General features: G+C 35.7%; 2 protein-coding genes across 4 annotated transcripts in view; one reads left to right on the top strand and one right to left on the bottom strand.

Annotated features, from left to right (window-relative positions):
* The window catches only part of LOC145328691 (adenosine deaminase-like), a 49,393-nt gene extending 29,858 nt beyond the window's left edge, over window positions 1–19,535 (bottom strand). Inside the window, exon 1 of one of the 2 annotated variants that reach the window (XM_080172485.1) lies at window positions 19,514–19,527. The gene's annotated coding sequence lies outside the window, so the exon portion shown is untranslated. Of the gene's footprint in view, window positions 1–19,513 lie in introns of both variants that reach the window. The other variant, XM_080172484.1, reaches the window with a different exon arrangement.
* LOC145328690 (G-protein coupled receptor Mth2-like) lies at window positions 818–21,587 on the top strand. 2 transcript variants are annotated; one of them, XM_080172482.1, is made up of 27 exons: window positions 818–986; window positions 1,693–1,758; window positions 2,165–2,221; window positions 2,510–2,534; window positions 4,566–4,613; window positions 4,983–5,019; window positions 5,698–5,771; window positions 6,641–6,719; window positions 7,693–7,755; window positions 10,909–10,988; window positions 11,625–11,713; window positions 12,086–12,146; window positions 12,751–12,812; window positions 13,208–13,269; window positions 13,608–13,670; window positions 14,078–14,158; window positions 14,794–14,904; window positions 15,353–15,402; window positions 15,941–15,993; window positions 16,948–17,026; window positions 17,376–17,438; window positions 17,616–17,673; window positions 18,166–18,227; window positions 19,169–19,279; window positions 19,889–20,004; window positions 20,430–20,510; window positions 21,261–21,587. In XM_080172482.1, the coding sequence occupies exons 1-27, from the start codon at window positions 952–954 to the stop codon at window positions 21,409–21,411; spliced, it is 1,917 nt and encodes a 638-aa protein (XP_080028608.1). In that variant the 5' UTR covers window positions 818–951; the 3' UTR covers window positions 21,412–21,587. The 2 variants fall into 2 exon arrangements, with proteins under 2 accessions (XP_080028608.1, XP_080028609.1); XM_080172483.1 differs by having other exon boundaries at window positions 6,641–6,715; window positions 7,692–7,755.
* The last annotated feature ends 3,851 nt before the right edge of the window (window positions 21,588–25,438 follow it).

Raw genomic sequence — 25,438 nt, forward strand, 5'->3', positions numbered from 1 at the left:
ATAAGTGTATATTTCTTGTTTTAAACTGACAGAACTAAACTAATAATATTTATACGACTCTAAAGGATGGGGGAAAGCTAGATGATCTTATTCTGGTTTCAGCTAGAAATGGCGGTCGTGAAATTTGAGCTGAAACTTTGAGATTTATAATGTATTATATTTCCCTATAGTGCTTTTTAAAAGCGAAGCTTTTCTATAATTAGGGTCGGTCCGTCCGTCCGTACGTCCGTCCGTCCGACGGTAACGGATAGCTTTTTTCGCTAATTTAGGCATGTTAGAATTGACCTATTGATTTCAAATTTTGCATGGTGATTCCTGTAGTAGTTAGGTACGATTTAGAAAGCGTAGCAACTCTATAATTATTACCAGAATTCCGTACGTCCATTTTAAACATGTTGATTTTTTTACTTTTTTAACAACAAATTATTATGTGATCTAATAATCCGATTGATCTGATTTTTGGTTTACTGATTCCTGGGACAACAAGGTACAATATTATAAGCAAAGCAACTCTATAATCAAGTCCTAAAAATGTAAGTATGTCCATAAACATTATTCTGTATCAAGCAGTTTTTCAACAATTTTACCTACAATTTTGCTTCGACATTTATACATTTATATTCTGATTATTCAGTTCTGACACTATACAAGTGTTAGTGTCCGTTTGTCCTACCGTTTCAGTGCTTCGCTTTTATGGATGTTGTCATCCTTGATATTTTATTTCTCTTATCCCCTTTTAAATGATATCTTAACTCGTTAAATCCTTGTCATAGAAATATCCCTTGAATAAAGTTTAGTGACTTACATAATTTAGAATTTCATCATATTTTCAAACATTTCAGAAATATATCAGCAGTAAAAAATGTTTGGCCCAAGTGATGAAATAAAATGGTGTATGAAAATGAAGGAAAACTGGTAAATGTCTTGGCGTAGAAAAGGGTATAAGATACAATGTTCAAGCAGCTTCTACTATCTATCTTATTCAGGTAATGCTTTGATTTAAAATATTGAAAAAAGAGTAGGTAAGTGTTGTTTGGGGTTTCTAGTCGAGCCCAGAAAAGGTTATATTGGGTCTTGCAAGATGAAACCACCGCAGGGTTAGGGTTATTTGCTGGATTTAAGCAAAAAGAAACTCTCAATTATTTTGAATCTGCATCACAAAAATAAGTGGAAGGGTTCTGTGCTCACTATCCACTTTGAGACAAGCACTTGTTATTTACTAGCAAGAAGCTTGCACAGTCATATAAATAAGTATAAGCTGCTCTGGATCAATATAAAGCCTCCTGAAATGAATAGCCTCATAGGTTCATCAGTTTGTAAGACAACAGAAAGACTGCCCTATTACCATTAGAATAAACATCCTTTCAATCCATATGAAAATAATTTAATCAAAATCACTTACATGATAGCTATTTCGTCGCTTTGTATGTGTGTACGTCAAAATGAGAAAGTGAGATTTTCTAAGTTTAATGTCATTGAGATCTTCAAATAATTTTCAAAGATTTGTTTGTGCAATGATAAACTTTTTTTTATTCTGTCCCCTTTGCTCCAAGAGATATCAAATTTCTGTAGAAAAGTTTTATCCTAGCTATTATTAAAGAAGGCTACATTTGACAGAGCAGATTTTGCTCATAATGAACATTTACTCAATATATCTAACTTTGATGTTACTTATATTGTTTAATTTTTCAGCTTGTTGTCGTCTGTTAAATGTTATAAGAAATGTTGCCCAGCTGAAAAAGAATTAAGTCAGGACAGGTATAGAAGTTTTCCAAGAATGATAAGTACTTTTAAGGAATGTTGCTGTATTAGTCTTTAATTTTATTGTCCTATCATATTAAGTAGTAAGGTTTTTTTATTGTCTTTTAAGATTCACTGTGAAGCTATTGAGTTCTCCATTATAGGTTTTAGCCTTGCGCAACTTTTATTCTATTTTTGCTCCCTTCTTTCCTTTAATTATTTTTATTCTTGAAAGCGAGCATTTTATAAGTTTGTTCATGTTTTAAATGACACTTAAGTTAGAAATCCTTTTGTATTTAGTTTAGTTCTTAAGTAAGCTTTCAAAGCAGAAGAATATGAATCCTATTTTGTTAATTTATGTTAGGAAAGGTTTAAAGAGTCAATACAATTAGAACTTGTTATTGTTAACTATATTTTATTTCAGAATATCCTGTGTAAGAAAAAATTTAGAAACCACTGTTGAAACAATAGCAAATTCTTCAGGAAATTTTGTTTGCATTTTAGTTGATTATGACCATTAATATTGACTTTTTTTTTATTTATGCCATTGTTAAATTTAAGATTGCCTTTGGTGCTTTCCCTCAGCGTGCCTACTAATCATGGACCCCACCTCCCCCCGCCCCCTTATTTTGTTTAATTTAAAACAAGGGGGGAGAAAGTAGGATCTATTTCAATTTATGGTTAATTGTTATCCCTCAAAATTCCCTCTTTTTATTGCTCAACCCTGGCCCTATTTAATACAAGTTTCATAAATATGCAAACATGATTTAGGATTTGAAATTCAAGGAACACAGGTTAATTTTATTTGTTTATTTTCATATCTCATCAACTACAAATATAAAGAGGACTATCCACGAACAATAGCAAGTGATTTTAAGCATCTTCCAGCATTGACCCATAGTATTTTTTTAGTAAATATACTAGGTTTATGTTTAATATTTGCTTTATCGACTAAAAAGTTAGGTTTCACCCATAGGCGTCCAAGGGGGGGGGTAATGGGCCATTTGGCACCCCCAAACGAATTTGGGGGTGCCGTAGGCACCCCCAAAATTTTTTGAACAATACCCCCCCCAAAAAAAAATTACCCCTACCGTGGGGGTGCCGTAGGCACCCCCAACGATTTTGGGGGGGGTATTTACCCCCCCCGAACGATCTTGGGGGGGGTAATTACCCCCCCCAAAATAAATGTTCTTTAAAAAAATTTTTGAATGTTCTTAAAAAAAAATTTTACTGAAAATTTTTTTTTGGGGGGGGAGGGAGTAATCATGTTTTATTTGCTTGGGCCTTTATAAGGGCTAAAACCATCCCGGGGATCTATGATGTAATTGTAAAGCACTGAAGATTCCATAAAATAGATACCTAACTAAATTAAATATTTCATTAAATAATGAAAAAGAATTTCTATAGGCGATTTCTTTTGGGAGGATGTCAGGGTGTCTCAAAACTAGTTATAAAACTTACCAGGACCTATAAGACGCTTCACTTTAAAGTATAATCATATTGGTTCATTGGTTAGTGAGTTAATTATTGTATTTTTATGTTCTAAAGAATGAGATACTACTATATATTTGAATAGTAGTGGCGCCCTTAGCATCTAAGAACTCGTGTTTTCTAAAGGGTAAAAAGGGAGGAGAAAAATAGCCTAAAACCACTCAAAGGATTGACCTATAATAGTGTGGAACCATCATGGGATCTATGTGAAGCTTTCCTAAAAAGGTGAACTCAGTATTAAAAGTAATGAAATCTGAAGCTATAGTCAAATAAACCTTACTTACTACTTTATGTTATAGGATAGTACTTATTAACTTAATAGATTAGGTAGGTGCTTTTTTTACATAATTAAATTACCCCCCCCAAAAAATTTTACCCCGGGGTAAATTAGTTTGGGGGGGGTAATTACCCCCCCCCAACAGATTTGGGGGGAGTATTTACCCCCCCCAACAGACTTTAGGGGGGGTAATTACCCCCCCCAATCAAATTTTACCCCCGGGGTAAAAATTTTGGGGGGGGTAAAAAAAAATTTCGGCGCGCTTCGCGCGCCATTTTACCCCCCCCAAACACGAATTACCCCCCCCCCCTAAAATTTTTTACCCCCCCCCAAAAAAAAAGCTTGGACGCCCCTGGTTTCACCATGGTTTTATATGAAAAAAACTTTAAAATGTTAAGCATTGTTTGGTGCTATATAATATCATCGAATGTTTTGATGAGTTCAAACTATTGTTTAAAAGCCTTGACACAAAATAAATTATTGTGATTAAAAATGTATATTTAGAAAAAGGGTTGGTAACTTGTAAACAGTTTAATTAATGTAATTTTGCAACTCAAAACATTTGATGCTTTTCTGCAGTGTTTTTTTTATTTTGTCCTTTGAACATAACAAAGCATTTGATGATATTGCTTTAAAAATTGCTTTACATTTCAAAGTTTTTTTCATACAAAACCATAGTGAAACCTAACTTTTTAGTCGATAAAGCAAATATTAAAATACTATGGGTCAATGCTGGAAGATGCTTAGAATCACTTGCTCTGGTTCGTGGATAGTCCTCTTTTATATTTTTATGAACAACCCCTTTCTATTACTAGACGAAAGACTGGTGTAAAACATCTCTTGAATTGCATTAATCCTATTATTTAAAGTAGTAATCTATTTTTGTCTGTAGCGAAGGATATCGCTAACCGCTAAACCGATATGGTTCTTCTTATTTTTAAAACTTAAAATGAAAGTGAAGGGTCTACTACTCCTACTCCCCATTACCTAGGGTCATTAGAGGCCTCTAGGGGCCTAGCCGCTAGTGGATAATATTTTGATAACATTTTGCTTTTAGAATGGAGTCGGATTTCCACCATGTTCAAAATTTGAATCTTTAAAATTTAGGAAAGATATTAATTCAAAATAGTTTAATATTGAAAAATGACAATCCAAATATTTAAAAACAAGTTTCCTGTTAATTTTTTGTAGGTATTAACTTAAAAATTATGAAAAAATTATAAATTAGACGGCGATGATTTTCTGGACTAATGAGCATCCAGTATTTAATTTACCTCTCTGTCGATTGTCAGTCATGCTACAAAATATAAATATTAAAAATGATATAGGTAATTAAGTGAGAAAGATTTAGTGATTTTTTTCATCTCCAATTTAATTATATTCTCGATATTAAAATATGCTCTTCAATTCTCATTGCTACTAAATTATGTATGTTGTCATCCTTGTTACATTACATTAATATATTCTTATAATCAGTGATCTCTTTAAAGTAACAAATATTGAAGGAGAAGGTAAATATAAAGTTTTTAAAAGCGAAGCTACTCTGGTTCACTTTGTCCACTGTCGGATAACCGTCTCACCTATACCTAAAGGGGAAATGTGATTTTGGTGCGGCTAAGATAGAAGAGCTTTTGGGGAAAAAAAGTTTCTTTTAACCAACGAGAATCAAATTATTAGGGTAAATGGGGTATTCACGAAACAAAAAACTGGATAGGAATATCAACAAAAACTCATTTTTATGCTAAAATTTGGTTTAATTTTGGTTTTTAAATTTCATTTATTTCCCTGGTATTATTTTTCTTTCTTTTAGTAATAAATAAAAATTCTAAAATCTTCCAAAAAAATTTAAAATCTTCTAAAAATGATACCAGGGATATAAATGATCATACCGGGGAAATAAATGAATATTATTTCACTATTTAATTTTAAGGGGTCGTTTATATGGGAATGTGATTTTCTAGTCTGTTATATAAAAAAAAAGATACTATATAAATCACTTGTTCTGTATGTCTATCTGTCGAAAACACAAACGGTTTGGTCCGACATCGAAGAATTACTTCCTGCTTTGTAAAAATCTAACTTTCTCCCCTGTTACCTACAAAAAAAAGAAGAACACTAAGCATCTATTCTTCAACTCACTAAGTACGTTTGTAATAAAAACATTGTTATATGATGTTAACTTTGTTTAGAAGTTCTAATGACACCTAAGTACAAAGATCCTGTATTAGGAGACAAATTCTGTATTGATACCAGTCAAGATGAGGTAAGTGTGGTTTTTATTGGGAGAGTAGCTACCTACCTTTTAATTGGCAATGTATGTTCCTAATTGCAGTTCCTATTTTTTTTTCTGTCACAAAGGGGGTAATTTTTTTTGCGTATTTTCCGTAAAGTTAAGCTCATTTGACTTAACGGTCTCACAACTTTACGGAAAATACGCAAAAAATGACCCCCTTGGTTTGTACTTGAATTTGTTTGGAATGAAGCAAGGACAACTTGCTCCTGTTCTTTATCTTGGACCTAAAGGGATAAGAAAATAGCCGAAAAATTGATGTACATTCCTAATGATGGTGCACAAAATTACCGCTTCTGTAAATTACAATTACAAGTTGAAACTTTAGGTCTCTTAACTAAATGAACCAACCAATCAAAATTAAATAAAAGCCCTTAAAGGTCTCAAGCCAACAACTGAGAAAACTTTTTCTCGTATTCACTTTTGGGACTAGTGTAATAAACAGTCCAATGTTCCCCCACTCTCTGGTTCTTTATGATATTCCAATATTGGGGTATTTGTTCAAGTTAATTAATAGCTTTTTGCCTAGGCTGGCTGTCAGTCTTTAAATTAGCTGATCTACTTATATGTCTGTTTCAAAAAAAAAGTTTTACCTGTCCAGAGACTACCTGGAAGCCTGCAGCTCCTGAACCTGGAGGCCTATCAAACAATCTTAAAACTTGGAAAAATTTATCATATAAGAATGATTTTATGCTTAATAACCTATCCTCTCAGTCCAAAGATAAAGCCTATAATCACCGTTTACGTAATGGTGTCAAAACTCCCCCCCTCCCCACCTTACTTCTAGATGTGAAAGGTCAGACTAATTTTTTATTTTTGCTTTTAATGGATTTTATTTTCAGTTATATGCCGTAACCTGTGACCAATGCGAGGGAAAGATTTGTGTCCACCTTTGCTGTCCGTTTGGTCAACAACCCAAAGGGATTTTAAATTAATAATTAGTTAGAACATCCATGGTCCTTGAGTAGAGGAGCACAAAAATCATGGATGGTTAAAGTGATTTAAAGGCATCAGATTAAAGAGTATTACGCCAGGCTACAATTGAATCAAGACAAAAGTAAGTGCCGAGCTCTGGGACCTATGGTGAAAGTATAAAATCTCTATATATGATTTATTTAAGGCTGAATTTCCGTGACCTTAGCAAAGTAACTGATAAAAATGGCCATTAATTAACTCCCTTCAGGAGTGATTTTATGAAGAACTTTATAAAAGCAAAGTTGTTCAAAATTTTAAACAAATGATCATTGCTTTTTTTGTCATGGTTATGCGGCAATTCCTAGGGGGTGAAAATTGAATTTGAAATTTTCAAATCTAATTTTCTCAAAAAGACCCCGCTGAAATATTTTGGTTTTACCTGGAATCATCTAGGTTATATGTCTAATTTCACCATACATAGGTCCCAGAGCTCGGCACATACTTTTGTTTTGATTCAATTGTAGCCTAGCGTGGTATATTTATAAAAGAATTTTCTTACATACATGCTATATTACTATTTTTGTAGAATGACTGGTGGACCAACGGACCAAGAAACTTACATACCGGATGCTTATTGGTATCTTCACAAATCCGAAGTCTATCTGAAATAATAGCCAAGAAAATCACATTACCCCTATAGCGTTAATGACTGACGGACGTATGGACAGTCAGACAGAAATGGTGAATTATAGAATAGTTTCGCTACTTAAAACAGAGCACTAGTAATTTCAAATAATTAATAATTTTTTTAAACAATATTATGAGATGAAGTAGTCTGTGATTTTTGACAATATCTCCAATAAATTAATATTAAAATTTGTTTTTATTCTTCACAAAATGTTAACTCATCCTTGCTGTGCTCTACTCAAAAAAATCGTCAATTTTTTATTGTTGATTGAAAATTTAAAATATGATTCTAAAGAACATGGAATACTGGATGGGCCTTTGGAAGGTTTAACTGATTATTTAGATGAAGTATTTGGTAAGAAACTATAATATAAAGTAGTAAACTTTTTTTGTCTGAAGCAAAGGATCTTGTTAACTGCTGAACCGATATGGTTCACCCTTACAGGGTAGCTTCTAATAGGTCCTGGGAGTTTTTAACTATTTTTGGAAAGGGTACCACAAGCAGACTGGCCAGAGTGTACGTTTTGTATGTAACGTATCGAATCTGAGTACGTTCTGGACGTTATTTTGAGATGTGTACGTAACGTATTTTATATTTTGTATTTTTGTACATTTTACGTTTTTTTTAAGAATAAGAATAAAATATTAGTAGAAAAGTAATTTGTATGTTTTGTACGAAAATTTTTGCAAAAACGATAGGTGTATTATATCAAATAAATTCAATAATATCTTCAATTTTCATAGAACAAAAATATGTAGGTAAATTATGCATATATGTTATTAGAACTTACAGTTTAAATTTATGGATTTGAAATATATGTCCTATAGATTTAGTTTAAACTATTGAAAATTCTTAATACTTCCACTAAATTTCATTGAGATTTGCTTAATGGTTGGGGGGCTGAATTTATTCCTAGATTTTCACGTTATTATACAGTATGACCCTCGAAAAAGTATTTTTAAGCATCTGCAGCCCTTATTTCTCAATGAATTATTAAAAAATGCATATGTCCTTGTTCTCCATAGTATTCCACGTAAGTAGATATAAAAATATTTTTTTTACCTCCATTAACACCGGAGATTTTTAGAGCTAAAGTTTTGAAAAAGTGACTGAGAAAAAGAATTTTTTTTTGTTTCTCTTATTTTTTGGATGGTTATATTATGTTTTTCTGGCAACTGAATAATGAGACACAAAGAAAAACAAGTTAACTAAATATTTCTTTTTTATTCCACCAAAAAATATAAATTTTTAATGGCAAAAAATACTACTGAATGAATTGATTATTTGCAAATTTTAGGTTATTTATTAACCCTTATTTATAGAAAAGGATTAATTATGACAGTTGCTCCGCCTACTTTTCTGACATCTCAATTATTTAATAGGGGGTAAATTAAGCTTTTTAGACTAAAAAATCATTATGTTTTATTTTTATTTTCTTTATAACTTTTTTGTTATTAAAGTTAGGATTGTGAAACAAAAACAATTTTCTTGCTATATTCATAGAGATTTATTTGGTTTTTTAATCTTAAACAATTTTGCCTAATAAGTAAGTTTTTCAAAATATCATTAAACTAAAAAGACTAAAAAAATATGTGTAAAAAAATGCTTTTTACTCAAAAACTAAATTTTTTATTTCATTTTTGTATAAAGTTTCTGCTTGTAACAAAAATAAAAGGATTTCTAGTTTAATTTTGCTAAAAAAGTCGTTTCATGTTAAAAGTTACTTTTTCCTCAGTCACTTTTTCAAAACTTTAGCACTAACAAGGATGACAACATCCATAAAAGCGAAGCACTGAAACGGTAGGACAAACGGACATTAACACTTGTATAGTGTTAGAACTTAATAATTATCATAATATAAATTTATAAGAGTCAAAGCAAAATTGTAAGTAAATTTGTTGTAAAACTGCTTGATACAGGATAATTTTTATGGACATACTTACATTTTTAGGACTTGATTATAGAGTTGCTTCGCTTATTACATTATACTTTGTTGTCCCAGGAATCAATATACCAAAAATCAGATCAATCCGATGATTTGATCACATAAAAATTTGTTGTTAAAAAAGTAAAAAAATCAACATGTTTAAAATGGACGTACGGACATTTTGGTAATGATTATAGAGTTGCTACGCTTTCTTTATCGTACCTAACTACTAAAGGAATCACCATGCAAAATTTGAAATCGATAGGACAATTCTAACTTGCCTAAATTAACGGAAAAAGCTATCCGTTACGGACGTACGGACGGACGGACGTACGGACGGACCGACCCTAATTATAGAAAAGCTTCGCTTTTAAAAAAAATCTCCGGTGTTAATGGAGGTAAAAAAAATATTTTTATATCTACTTACGTGGAATACTATGGAGAACAAGGACATATGCATTTTTTAATAATTCATTGAGAAATAAGGGCTGCAGATGCTTAAAAATACTTTTTCGAGGGTCATACTGTATATTTTTAAAAGGTTTTGTGATTTATTTAAATAAGTTAAATGCTTATTTTTTACGACACTACTCTATAATTTATATAGTTCCCAGATTTCCATCCATAACTTTTGAGCTTCGCTACTTAAGGATGTTGTCATCCTTGTTTTTTACTTTTTATTTTTAAATAAAAAAATGGGTTTTTGAATTCAACTCCCCCCCCCCCTAATCAAGTTCCTCTAGAGGCCTCTAAGGGCGTAGTCGCTGGTCCTTATAATAGGATATACTTTGTACATAATAACTATTTTGGGGAAGAGTATCACCATCCACCCTCCCAAGAGAAATTGACTTCAGAAAAAAAACTACCTCCTCCCCCCAAAAATGAATTTTAATTGCTCACTGATTTTAAGTTAATTTTTTTTCCAGATGTCTATAAATAACTTTTGAGCTTCGCTACTTATGTATGTTGTCATCCATGTTTTTTTTTTATTGAATTCAACTCTCCCCTCCTCAAGTGCCCCTAGAGGCCTTTAGGAGCGTAGACGCTAGTTCTTTTGAATAGAGTAATAGGATATCTTGTGTCTTGTCAGTTCGCTATGGTTCTCCTTTACAGGTAGCTGCTAGTAGACTTAAATGTATTGATAATAGGTAACTAGGAAATTATTTAACTTATTTTTATTAGGAATGTACATTTTTTTGTACGTTTTTTTACTTTTTTTTATGTACGTAACGTATTTTTTTGTGTATGTTATGTACGTTTTTTATTTTCAAAATTGGCTGGCCAGTCTGCACAAGTCAGTCCGTAACGCTATAGGAGAAATGTAATTTTCTCGGCTGCTATTGAAGATAGACAGCTTAAATTTTCAGTGAAGATTCCTATGATATGTGCGCATCTAGTTTATTTTTATTATTTTTAAAGATTTTTTCTTTGAGTTTTTGTATATTCCATCTATTTCTTTTTCAACTGAATATATGCTCAATAACACACTCTGTCCGTTTGTCCATTTCATGATTTTCTTGTACTTGTTTTGCTTTTATTGTTATTTTGGTCCTTATTTTTGTTTACCTATTTGTTTTCAGAATTACTGGAGGCTAGTCAAAGTCTTTGTGAGCCTAGTATTATGGAATTAACCTATCAGCTGGATTTCTTTTCTAAAGAGGTTTGTTGTATAATTTTTATTGTAGGTATTTTATTTCTCGAAAAACCCGGCGTTATAGAGCTATTTTTATAGGTATTTTATTTTATATATAGCCCTATTTAAGTCTGAAATACATTAATTTAGAAAAAAGGTTATTTAAATTTGTGTTTTGGTATTTTTCGTGTTAGTGTGTAAAATTTTATTTTATTCTATTGTTGTTCAATTAATCTGTTAGATGTCCTAAAAGAATATAAGGAATTAATGATGAAAGCATTTTTATGAGCAAAGCTTGATACATGGAATTTCAACTCATTGTTAGTAAATGTTATTAATAGGTAAAAATTATCGTACTTTTAAAAATGTCTCAAAATTTATCAAACTTAATGTTTTCTTTAGTTAAGTAAATTTTTAGGGACAAACAAACCTTTTTACTTTAGATAGGCCACTAGCGGATGCGCCCCTAGCATCTAGGAGCTCTATATTCGAAGGCTAGAAAAATATCCTAAAACCATCTCTGACCTATAAGAAGCTGCACTGTTTATGAGAACCATATCGGTTCAGCGGTTAGCAAGATCCTTTGCTAGAAACATAAAAGCTTACTACTTTATATTATAGGTTATAATAGGTAAGCATATTACAATTTTTTTTAATATTTAGAATCTGCCAATTTCCTGGAATCTAGGGGCAGAGTATATGGTTATTGGTCCACAACACTGGGATGAACATGTAAACCAAACTACATTTCAGTAAGACTTAAATAAATTCAATTAGAATTTAACAACGATGACAACATCTCTGAACTCGAAGCGCTAAAATCACATGGTAGGACAAATGAACATTAATACTTGTAGTTAAAGTGTCAGAACTTAATTGAACATTAATACTTGTAGGTAAAGTGTCAGAACTTAATAAGCAGAATAAAAATTTATAAACAATTTGTGCGTCAATTTGTAATGATAAAAAAAAATACAAAGGTACCTAATTATCGTATATTTAGAATTTTTTACCATGCTATAAGGGTTTTCCTAAAACGTTTGCAATTTTACTGTTCAGACACTAAAACTAATGATTTAATTAGGCTATTGTTACAGAAAACAAAATCTTATTTTGATATTTAGGTGTCCAATTGATGAGAAAACTTATGATAGACCACTTTGGATAGAAACAAATCCCCATAAGGTAAAAAATGTAAATTACAAAAAACTAGCCAAATTATACATGTGAAGAGTTAAGCAGAATTTTTAACTCTAGACAAGATTTGAGCTTTATTTTACTTTACATTTACTAACCATCTTGTGCCTCATTAAATGTTTTGTTTATATCAAGGTGTCATTTTATATTTAAGGTATACAGTTATTAGTTATTGTGTTTTTAACTTTGACATTTGTAGATAGATAGATAGGATAGATTTTAGGTGATTGATTAACCATTTTAGATAATAAAGCAGACATTCGTTTGGTGAAATGTTGAATTCATCATATCTTGATTTCTAAGATTTTTCTGTAAGCATAATTGCGTGCCAGTTTGTTTCACTGATAAATTTAGTAGGAACTTAATAGATAGCTCCATCAAAAAGGCGGTTCATGTTCCTAGTCTTTTGTATGATGGAGGATAATGATAAATAGAGCACGTGTTGGAAGGAGCTGCGTAGAATCTTTGCTGCTTGTTTTGCTAACTGGTTATCTTCCTGATTTTAGGTAGTGACAATGACATGCTTACAAAATTGCTTCGCCACTATAAATAGTTTTTTTTTATTAATAATTAGGTACCTTTATTTGTTTAGAGTCGGAATTTAACATTGCATACAGATGGCTATCTCAGAGGAGTTGAAGATCATAATCACAAGTTTGTTTTCTTCAAGCAAGGATAAAAATTTCCATGAAAGCGAAGCTCTACGAATCATACAGAGCATTAACTATTGATTGAGAGTGCTTATAATATTTTTCTTTGAATCAGAACCAGAATTCGATTTGAATACATGTTTAACCTAATGAATAGTGTATAATTTTCTTGGGAATCCCCATTCCTATAGTCAAAGTAGAAATACCATCATGTAAAATAAATAAGAAAAATCTAAAAACAGTCAGCAAGTCCAAGTGTACCAGCTACGGACTTTCATGAAATGCATATACCTAGAGTTGCTACGAATTCTTAGTTTCAAGAACACAATTGTTATGTTTAAGATTGAAAAAAACTTCAATATTACATGGAGGATTGACTTAAACTTTTTTTTAAACTAGTGAGAATGATACCAGATTTCTTGATGTTCAAGTAGATCATTTCTGTGTGGGATTTAGAAAAGGTAAATCTCTTTATTTAGATTATTATATAAAGTTGCTGGATGTTGTATTATGGATCTACAATTTACAGATGTTGTTCTATAGTATTTGCAGAGATATTTTTTTATCTCCCTCCCTTTTTTTTGTGAATTAAAGGCCTTGGTAGATTAAAATATAAAATATATTAAAGGTTAATATGTATATTTGAAAATCTATAGCATAGATGGCGACGTAAAACTAAGATTAATCAGTTGAAAAACTTAACAAAAAATGGAGAAAATTTTTGTCTATAAAAATTTTTTTCGAAAAAATCTTTCAAATTAATTACTTAGGTAATAAACCATCCATTATTTAATTTTAGGGACAATGAAACCAGAACAAATAAACACTATTTACCATAATTGCCACTTTCAAGAACCAGATAGTAAGTTTGTTCTTGTTGTCTAATTATGAATAATTCTATTTGATTAGATAGATAATTTAGTCAGGGATCAATAGAGATAAGACAATGGCCGTTAAATTGATGTACAATGTACATCCCCAATGATGAAGCACAAAATTACCGCTTCTGTAGATTAAAATTAGTGGTTGAAACGTTTGAACACTCGACTTAATAAACCAACCAATCAAAATTTAGTAAAAGTTGTTGAGGCCAACAAATAAGAAAACGTTCTCGTAAAACTTTGGAGACTAGTGTAACAAACAGCCCATTTTCCTCTCTATCTCTCTCTCTCTGAAATTTAGTTATCCTTTACTGAAAATCTGAAAATTTTTACCTTTTTGACTTTTCTACTTATTATTGGGTACCTATTAATATAAACATATTTTTAGGTGTATGTGAGACGGCAAGATACAAAGTATTTAATGTTGCCTTCTTTATTTCCATCATTTTCCTCATAGTTGCCATCATAGGTTCCATCATCATTTAACAATTACTTAATCAGGGTTGTCTCCCCATCAGGTTAGGGGGAAGGGGGGTTGCAAAATATGTAGTGGGGTTGGAAAATGAAAAAGTAAAGTGAAAACATAAGCAAGCACTTCTGAGAAGAAATACACTCCCCCCCCCCCCCCCCAAAAAAAAAAATCACCTTTTTTTTGAGGCGATGCCACTAGTTTCATAGAAAACAGTCTATTGTTTGCCTATTATGATCTAGCCAACAACTGAAGTGGTTAAATTATCCGTTTAAAAAATATACTACAGGGTATCCGTCGGAAACTGTTTATTTTTTTTCAAACGCTTTTAACTCCCTTAATATTTGAGCTATCTCAGTAAAATAAAAAGGATTTAGCAGCATACTACTGACCGTTTTATGGGATAATGATGAAAAATACGCAAAATATACAGGAAAAAATTTAGGAGGAAGAAAGCTCAAATAGGTATTCAATGAGTAATAAGCGTTTAAAAAAAACAGTTTCCGACGGACACCTTGTATATATAGGTCATGGGTAGGATTTAAACTATTTTCAATCTAAAATTAAATATGTCTCTGGAGGCTTGGAGTATAGCCACTTAGTAATAGTTTTATAAAGATGATTGATATGTACAGCACATATGATCGAGCCCCAGCTGAAAGATTCAACATTTGGCAAGATCAGCATGATGTATCTGATAAATATTCTTCTGCACTTTGTTTTCCTTGTTATTGAAAGACTGACTAGTAAGTATCATATTTTTTTATACTGGAGATTTCACAAACTTTGCTTTACTTCCATCTTAGCGGCTACGCCCGTAGAGTCCTCTGAAGACATATAAGGTAAGGGGGGCCGGGGGGGGGGGGGGGGTGAGATAGTTTTAGTAAGTAAACATTTTGTGTGGGAATGTATTTTTTTAGGTGGAGGTACCTTCCCTGGTACGTGCTACAATAAGCATTATTGTAGAGGAGAACCATTTCGGTTCAGTGGTGAGAGATATCCTTCGTTACACCCACAATACATCCTAGTACTCTTAAATAAGTGTATTGCATGAAAAAGCCTTTCAGTAATGGGAGAAAATAGAGTTATAACTTTACTTAAACGTAAAAATACTTATTTTTGCTTTTAGTTTTTATACCTAATCATCTAGGTATTCTATTATTTTGATAGACTTTTGAAACAATTGTTTTAAAGGCCCGGAACGAGAAACAGGAGGCTGCATTGCGCTTGGTTATTTAATACAGGTTCATTCTTTTTAGTTGCGTAACCACTCTACAAGTGTTTCTGGCTTTTTGTCTGTATTGCTAGTAGGGATGGCAATCCGTCAAATTTTTGGACCGGATTCGGATTCTTACAAGAATCCGTCCAAAAATGGCGGATTCCCGAGAATTCCGGATGCTTATTTTTGACGGATTCCGGATTCTAGATTTTAGTGCTATATGTATATATGTCCTAAAAATTAATGTTCTTGGTGTTCTCTATAATTCACTTCCGATAATCGAACCAGATTTTAAAAGATATTATATATAATGATGATAATCTTTGCCTTCAAAAATGTGGTGTTAAAAGAAAAAACTCAAGACGCTAATTTTAGCCTACCATTAAGAATCCGAATCCACTATTAAAAAACGGATTCCAGATTCGGATTCCAAAATTGGCCAAAAATTGGGCGGATACCGGATTCCGGATTCGGATACGGATTGCCAACCCTAATTGCTAGTTTAAACTTTATTAAATTTAAACACCTCTGCAATTTCAGACAATATTTCTTTCTTTTTTCAGTATTTTAATCTCTCGTTCTTCTTTTGGATTTCTGCCATGGCATTCTTTTTAGTGTAAGTATTTTTTTCCTATTGAAGATACTCTATAATTTAATTTGTCCTTTCATAAGTCAGTCTATAATGTGACAATGGGGACAATGTGATATTTTAGGCTTCTACTTAAGATAAACAGCTAAAACTTATGTAACAGTAAGAGAGGGCGGAAGTGCCACTTTATGAAACCAAAACTGAAAGACAAAGTGGTATGTCAGTTGCTTTAAAGAAGTACAATGTGACTGTTAAGAAACGGCAGTGGAACCGCCACTCCTACAGAAAACCGCCGTTTCCCGCCGATTTTTTTTTTTGCCTTTTCTCGCCAAATTAGACGATTTAAGTTAAGAAACGGTTTTAAAAAGTGTCACTTCCGCCTACCCCCTTTATAATTTAATTGTTCCGTCAGTATAACGATCATGCTTAAAAAACGTAATTGATTTTTTTTGTTGGTTTCTTGATTTATTTTATGATTTTTTTAACTTTCTCTTTTTGTTTTTTCTTACCTATTTTATGACAACTGAATATCTATCGCATAATCCACTTGTTTTTTGTGCTTCGCTTATTATATATGTTGTCTTGTCATCCTTGTTTATATTTGCTAGTTCATACAAACTTCATTTTTTTGTTTATTTTCAATTATACTTTTTTTTATAAATGAATACTTAATGTATTTTTCATTCGGTGCTTTTTCAAAAAGTGCCTGTTGAGAACCTATCACCCCCCCCCCCCCCCTCTTATTTTAAGATTTATGAATAACAATTAAGGGGGGGGGGGATTCTTTTTCCTATGCTGTGTGGGTTTTACATAACTGCTATCTACCTAGTTCCCAATATAACCTTACATAGCATTATCAATGTGTCAAAAAAACTACCCCCGTCCCCTTCTTATATTCAATTTTGTTTCAAATAAGGGTGACGGGTGTTGTTGCTCAACAAGGCACTTTGAGAGAAAGCGCCGTAGATTCTTGTCTTTCAGTGTTAATTTAGGACGGCTAAGTCCTAGAAGAGGATCTGGTAGTAAGAAAATGATTAGAGCTCTCTTTCTTTATGCACAGGTAATCATTAGTTCTAGTAACAGGATGCATATGAGTCTGTCTGTGTGTATGTAATATAGTGTAGCTTTATTATAAAGAAGAACCATATGGGATTAGCGGTTAGCGAGATCCTTCACTACAAACATCATGTTCCTTTACTAGCACTAGGGAAGGGAGGACTGTAATTTAGAAAACCAAAATTAATGGACCATACCGGGACTAATGTGAAGCTTTCCTAAAATGTAGATTTGTCTTGATTCAGGCATATTGGTTAGTGATATCTTAATGGAAAAACAAATTTTCCTTACTACTTTAAATAATTGGATTATACAATTTTCTAAATTTTAATTATCATTTTATCTATTTCTAGGGGATGCCGTTATTAATCTGTATTATTACTGTAATAGTGGACGAAGTTAGAAAATTTAAAGAGGTAAAAATAATAAGATTACCTAATCACAAAAGTTTTTAAAAATGCCTTTATATTTCATTGATGGGCTAGGTAATTAAACAGTATTTGTAAAATATCATTCTTAAAAATAAAATGCAGTTGAATTCTTTTTTTGTATTACACTCTATTAGACATTTTAATCGCTCAATTTTTTTTTAGATTCCTGGTTATTCTGCCCACTATTATCCAGAGATGGGTCTATATAGTTGCTATCTTGGTAAGTTTTTAAAAAGACAAACATTTCTTTCTACATTGCAGTGTCAACCATGGCATTATGAGCAATATAGAGGGAAAGATTAAAATCTTAGTCTGAATTTGTGAAAAGGCCTCAGACAGCTGTTCTTGGTAAGAAGCAGGGTTGGCTTTAAAAACCCTAGTTGTTTATTTTGGGGTTTTGATGACAGAATGTCTGTCTGTATGTGCTAAAATATCTCTAAATACTGAACCGATTTGGTTCTCAATTACAAAGTAGCTTCTCGCGGGTCCTGAGAAGGTTTATAAATATTTTGGGAGGGCTCCACTACCCTCCAAAAATAAAACGCCCTAAAAAAAACTCACAAAACACCGGGTTTAATTTTAAAAAAACCACTAAGCTAGGTATTTTCAAATTGGTAAGAAGGAGAATTTTAAAAAATTCCCTTTAAATCTCCTATATTATTCAGCTTGAACAAACATTTATTAGAGTATGTAATATGTATTGTTTATTTAGGCTATCAGAGGAATGGTTCAAAGCCAAGCTACTTTACAACTTCAGAATTTCTATATGTTCAGGTAGCTTACATCATTTCCTTTAATAAGTTTTTACAAAATGTATGTTTGAAATAGGGATGACAATCCGCCAAATTTTTGGGTCGGATTCTTACAAAAATCCGCCAAAAAAGCGTATAAATCCGCGGAATGCATGTTCTTGTTTTTTTGAAGATGCGGATTCTAGCAATATTTTTAAAGGTATATTTATAAATAAAAAAGTCTAGCCCTTACGGCGGCCTTTTTCAAACCCATACTTAACCTAATCTAACATAAAATAAGGACGAAAAGCTACTGTGAAAATAAAACACATAAACTTTGGATTCTAGCCACTATTTTACCTGTAGTAAAAATATTGCAATCCCTAATTTTAAGTAAGAAAAAAATCTGTATATTAGTTTCTATTGTTTGAAACAAGAGTTTCTTTTATACTGGGTTTTTTATTTGGTCATGTAAGACCTTTACTTAGTGTCACTAGAGAAAGTTGGGTTTTACTATTACCTACACATTTACTAATATTTATAATCTGAACTTTACTAGTTGGAATAAAAAATCATCCGAGTTTAGTTTATTAACCAATTATCACCCAGCAAATGAACTGCATCTGAAAATCAATACGAACTTGGGATAAATTACCCTTTATTACCTACCTTTTCTTGGTAATAAGTTTGAAATTTGAATAATTTGTCAAAGCTAATTGCAATCCTGATAAGTAAGAGGATCTTTCTTGTCTGTTTGTGTTTGTGTGTAGCAAAAGATATCTTTAGATGAAGGCTTCTTACAGACCCAGGGAAAGATTGTAGCTAATTTGGGTGAGGGTACGAGCACCCACCTAAGAAAAATAACCTCTTGGAAAAATCCGCCCCTCCCCCCCCAAAAAAATTTAAATTTAAATTTAAAATTGAATGTGTAGGGTCGACTAGTGACGTAGCAGCTAGTGTTTGTATTTTGTATTGTATTTTTAGATGTACCAGCTAGTAATTTTGTTGACGAATCTCGGAATGTTTGTGAAGACTACTGTATATATTGTTAACACTAGAAGAGATGCTAGAACAGATCATGAGAATTATCATAAGGTAGATTAAAAGATGCTTTAGATTTTCTGTATATAGGTTCGGTCCGTCTGTACCGGAGAGAAACTACAATCAAAACATTAATCATTAACAGAACGTCTATGTTTATGACATGATGATTTATTTCATTTTTTTATCCACTTTCAAGGATATTAATCTATCTCAACCATTTAAATTATTAACTACTGCTGCATCATAATGAAATACATTTCAAAGAAAAAATCTACATTACCAATATCTTGTAGAAGTGAATCAAGAAATATTATCTTGGTCGTTTTTTTTATCCAATTCACTTGATATTTGATTAATTTCCAAGGTTTTGTGATTTTTCTGGATTTTTCATCCAAGCTATTGTCAACTACCATGCAATGGTGGGTTACTCAAATGGACATTATTGTTCTCAGGGGCGTCCAAGCTTTATTTTTAGGGGGGGGTAAAATATTTTTGAGTGTTTGGTAATTCGTTTTTTGGGGGTGGTAATTTAAATTTTATTGAATATTTAGTATTAAAAATGCGCGCGAAGCGCGCAAAAAATTTTTTTTGTAAGAGATTTTTTATTTTGGGGGGTATGATTGTTCTTGTATATTTAAAGATCTTTACTTTTTGTTTCAGGAGAACTTTTTGATACTGATAAAGTTATTTGTGTACATGTTATGTGTTTGGATTCTAGAGATTGTTACTTCAGCTATAGCTGCGGAACATGGCATCAATGAGACCTGCCCTATCAGGTATAAAGCAATATGCTCTTTGCATTGATTTTAAATTATTGATTGATTGATTAAATCTATTCTCATAATGATTGTCCAGCTCAAATTTTGAGAATATTATGACTTGTCTAATTAAGAGGTGATTTTCACGGCTGTGATAAATGGCTGAAATTTCGGATGATGATTCTCAGTACCATATGAGCATCCAGTATATAATTTACTTGGTCCGTCGGTCTGCCCATTATGCTTCAAAAGATCAAGATACTTATTTCCTATGTGTGATTTATTTTATAAGATTGATTGCATCTCCTTTCTCTTTCTGAACATCTGCTCTCAAGCTCACTTTGTCCGTTTGTCTTCTATATGTACTCATGGATGTTGTCATCATTTTTTTATGTTTCATCCGACTTGATATAGCAATGAAACCTTCTGCAATATTTATTCAGGTTTGCGCTGGATATTACAAATGCATTCTATGGAGTGATAATATTCTTAGTTTTGGTATGGTCTAAGCCTCTTATTAGAAGGTAATTTTTTGAAGTAAAGCTTTTCTTTATGTAGGATTGGTCTAATCGTCCCTAACGGATAGCTTTGATAAATAATTTAGGTAAAATATAATTCAGAAAGTGTATTGTACCATAGGCTAAGCAATACCCATAATCAAGTCATAAAAATTAAAGCTTAAAGACCAAGTGATTCTAAGCACCTTCCAGCATTGATCCTAAGTATTTGTTTAGTGAATATACTAGGTTTATGTTGAATATACTTATATCGACTAAATAAATTAAGTATTTATATGAAAAAAAAACTTTGAAATTATAAGCATTGTATGATGAAAATATCATCAAATGTTTTGTTGAGTTCAAAATGTTGTTTCAAAAGCTTTGACACGAAAATATATTATTTGATAAAAAAAGGAATATTTAGAAAAAGTTGTTGCAACTTGTAATATTGTAAACAGTTGAATTAATGTACTTTTGGAATTTACAGCATGTGATGATTTTTGCCATGTTATTTTATTTTGTTTTTGAACATTTGCTTAAAAAAAATCCTTAACATTTCAAAGATTTCATATTTAACCAGGGTAAAACTTTATTATTTTTGATGGATATAACTTTATTAAACATAAACCTAGTAGGTAATGTTCACTAAAAAAAATACTATGGATCAATGCTGGAAGGTGCTTAGAATCACTTGGACGGTCTCGTTCGTGCATAGTCCCCTTTTGCGATATATTTTCATCTAATTTTTGTTCTTATTCGTTGTCTTATCTTTAGGTCACTAATAGAGAAAGTGCGAGACTTTGTGACCCGCCTGCACAATTCCTCAGAAACAAGGGACAGCAGCAACAGCATGGAGATGAACGAGGATGTCAATGTAAATAGTTTGACAACTGTGTCTTCAACAGCAACACTTACAAGATCATAGCAACAAGGGGGCGTCGTGGCTCAGTTTAGCACACTTATTTACGGTGCAGCAGTGGTGAGAGTTCGAGTTCAAATCTCCATATGTTGACTCGAATTTCTCATCCGGAATAATAATCACGCAACTTCCCCCTGGTTGTGTAAGAAGAGGATTATTTAGTAAGTACTACTGTGGTATCCGCCTAGGGTAAATGGCAGACACCAGAGTTCGAATAAAGACTACGGCAGTGTGAACAGACGTGGACACCTTACTATAGAGAAGCTACGCTTCTCTAGCATTCACTAGACAAGAATCAACATCTATTTCAGTTGTCACTTTATTGAAGGGTTAAAGGATACTGAAGCTATATACAACAAACAATAACTACATGGATAGGAATAAATGATCATAACATAAAAGCATTATAATACATATACAATAGTCAGTTTGGGCAATCATGATTCCCCATCCCTGGAAAGGGTGGGGGGAATTAAGAATACAGTTAACCATAATATAAATACATATGGATTAGGAATAAAGATAGTTAAAGATAAATCATACAGTAAAACATAGATAATTGCAATGGTTAGGTAGATGGCTATCCCTGTCTGGGGCAGGCAGGATAGCCCATGGAGCAGCACAATAGGTAGATAAGCATAGAGGGGTTGAGTGGTAGGTCTGGGCACTAAAGAGGGAAGGTTTGATGATTACTTGTGACAACCACAGTCTGTGTGGGGGTGATTCTATCAGGTGAGGGCAGGTTTAGATCCTTTATCCTCAGGGTTGAGGTGGTGCTGATAACTTGGTGGTTGAAGGGGAAGGTTCCGGTGCTTAAGATGGGAGAGGGGGGGGTAACACCCCTCCCTCCATTTGCAGGACAACTGAGAGATGAAATCAGTACCGTTATCTGACATACTTTCAGGTGGCTTTATAATTGTAGAATAACAGGATTTAGCTAGGTGCGTAGCATCACTATAATGTCTTGGTTTCTGCATGGTCCAGAGCTGCCGCATACCACAACTCTCCCCTCGGAAGGCTGGAGGGGTTGTCTGCACCGCCAGACTTCCGACAGTGGTTGCGGCCTTCAGTTTGTTGTCCTTGTGGAGTGGGTCCGCCAGGATACCAGTTGCTGGACGGTGGTGGACTCCAGCCCTCCCCAGGTCTAACGGAATCGGCTATATCTGCTGGAGTAGCTGGTCCTGTTGGATATTCTGGCCGTTGGATGTGTACCTCTGAGGCCACCCTGGCAACCTCCAGGGGTGGCACAGCACATGAGGGGGCTTGGACCAACAGCCGCCTGGTATACACCTCTTCAGGTTTCTCCACTGGGCTGGTGGTCTCCATCGTGTTGGTCACCTTGCTGCTGGCAGGCTGGCTACTGGATGCAGGCGCAGTTTCTTCGCCCTCGGGGCTGGTCAGGTTCATTCGGCTTCCAGGGTCTCTGTCAACGCGGGCAGGTGGTGGTTGCCATACTGTAGGAGCGTTGCCTCCTTCAGGCTCATTCTGGACATTGGCAGGGTGGTGCATGGCAGTCCGACCTGCGGGGTAGGGAAAGGTAACAGTCCATCCTTTATGCCGGAGGCTGTCTTGGATCTGCAAGGGTGGCTCCGCTCTAGTTGGCTGGGAGACAGGCCCATCCACGGACACTGCTGCTGGTGGACTGGAGGCACAAGGCTCCGGATTTCCTCCCCTAGCCTGAAGGGGTCCAGGCACATTGTCTCCATCTTGGGTAGACATAATTGTTGGGGATCCTCTACTTCTATGGTTAGGCTCGGCACTTGGCGCATCTAGTTGTGTTACTCCCCAGGCAGCGGTCAAAGCTTCTTCAGTTTGGCTGGTAATGGCTGATACCCTGGCTCCTGGGGCAGATGCAGGGGGCGCAGGCAAGTTTGGCCCAGCCCAAACTTCCTGGTACACCAGTGCAATACAATTACCCTGGCTTGGTTGAGGGAGGTAGACAGCTGGATGCAGTTGAGGGTGAGGGACAGCTGGACTCTCCCTGCTGGCTGGGGGCTCTGGCTGGCTGGGGGTGACGGGTGTCACCCCTTCCTCTGGGGCTGCGGGCTCATTCCGGGGTCCAGGTATCTCGGTGGCGGCGACGGTTGTCGCCCCAGGCACCAGTGTGGGGGCGCTGGATAGCACCCCCCAGTCTTCACAGGGGTCCAGGTCTCTCGGTTAGGCGACGGTTGTCGCCCCAGGCACCAGCGTGGGGCGCTGGATAGCACCCCCCAGTCTTCACAGGTGGCGGCGACGGTTGTCGCCCCAGACATCAGCTTGGTGGTGCAGGGAAGCACCTCCCGTTCCTTCCAGGTGGCGACGCCGGTTGGCGTCCCATACATCGACTCAGACTCGCTGGCTAGCGCCTCTTGCCTCTCCCACTCGGCGGCCGCCAGGGCCTCCCCGTACACCGTCCCGGTGGCGCTGGGTAGCGCCCCTCGGCTCTTGCTGGGGGTGACAGGGGTTACGGACACCGGTCCCCTGTGGTTGCGGCTGAGGTCCAGGCCAACCCGGTTGGGTTCAGCCGCTCCTCCCAGCACGTTGATCCTGGCCACCATGGTCCCAATCTGAGACACAGACTCCTGGGTAGCCGCGGCGGCAGCTAGTTGGGGTGACGGCTGGGCATCTCCCTCCAGGTGGACCTGGGTGGCAGACTGGTGGCATGCAGGTTGTTGGGCGGCCTGGTGTTTCTTCATTGCCCGGTCCCAACCGGTTCTACACTTGGCGGCTGTGTGGCCGTTGAAGCGGCAGCGCCCCTTCGTCCAGCTGGGTCCCATCAGGCCGGCTTCCCCAGGGTGTATCAACCTGCCAGGTCTCTCCTCCTCCAGTTGGGGCACCAGCTGACAAACAGGGTCTCCCCTACTAGGGGTCAGGTGGTGCTGGGCTGCTTGTGGTGGCTCCTTGGTTACATTCAGCCTCCTCCCCATACACACAGGTTCCTTCCATCCAACAGCGGCTCTCCTCCTCTGGGTATGCCAGGTGGTTGGTAGCAAAGGCCGTTGATGGTGCCAGTCGGAAAGGGGGCTATGATCTCGGGGGGGTACCTGTGGCCAGTGTGTGGACAGGTACCCACAGGTGGACCAGCAAGGCCCAGAAGATGCCATACTGATGGTAGCCTGAACTGTATTCCGGACTGTCAGCAGACTGTTGGTAGCCACCTGAGTTGGGCCAGAGTTGCCAGCTGGTATTGCGTCCCTGCCAGGCTCCGTCAGCTGCTGGTGGGGAGCCCCTGCGGTGGTTCTGGTGTTGGCAAGGGGTGGCCTTCTTATTGACTTCCCTAGTTGGAGCTCTGCATCCTGGTGGGCCTCCATCTTCAGCAGCATGGGGGAACTTGGCTGGGACATGTGCAGTGGTTCAACAGAGTAGCGGCATCTGGTCTTGGAGTGTGGGGGAACAGCCTCACTGCTGCTGGTCAACCCTGCTCCCTCCGTGCTGGGTAAAGTCTTCCACTGCAGCAGGTCACCAGTCCCCATCCTTAGGCCGGTCCCCAGTCGTTCCATGCCTGGGGGCTCCCAGGGAGGCTTGGGTGGCGGCTCCCCCACCCCCAGGTACGCGTCGGGCATCTGGGTGAAGAGCCTATTCCCCTGGGACAGCTCTCCATCCTCCAGATTGGTGAGGCCAGTGCCAGGGAGGACCTTTCCACCCCAGAAACAGGTGGTACTGGCCCTAGGGCTGGGCCCCTTTGAAGTCTCAGTTCTGGTAGTAGTGTCCATCTTGGGGCTGGCCACTAAGTCTCTGAAGCTTGTCACCTTCTCATTAGGCTCAGTTGCATCGTTCAACACCCCCAGGAGGACACCTACAGGTTCAGCAATCCCCAGTCCAGTATTGCTATTTCTCGTGCGTTGAGCACCAACTGAACAGGAGCGGTGCAGCGGACATTCAGTCACCCTTCCAGACAAGGGCATCTCAGGGACCAGGGGTCTGTGACCTGGCATGTGTTTGATGTTCACTGTACTCAACACAGTAGGCCAGAGTAATAACAGAAGCAGTATCGTGTATGAAGAAGCAGAGAGTGGTGGGGTACAGATGTTGGTGGTTCTGGTCCAAATGAAGA

This window comes from Acartia tonsa, chromosome 9 (genome assembly GCF_053477335.1).
Source record: "Acartia tonsa isolate MP-2025a chromosome 9, ASM5347733v1, whole genome shotgun sequence".
Lineage (NCBI taxonomy): Eukaryota > Metazoa > Arthropoda > Copepoda > Calanoida > Acartiidae > Acartia > Acartia tonsa.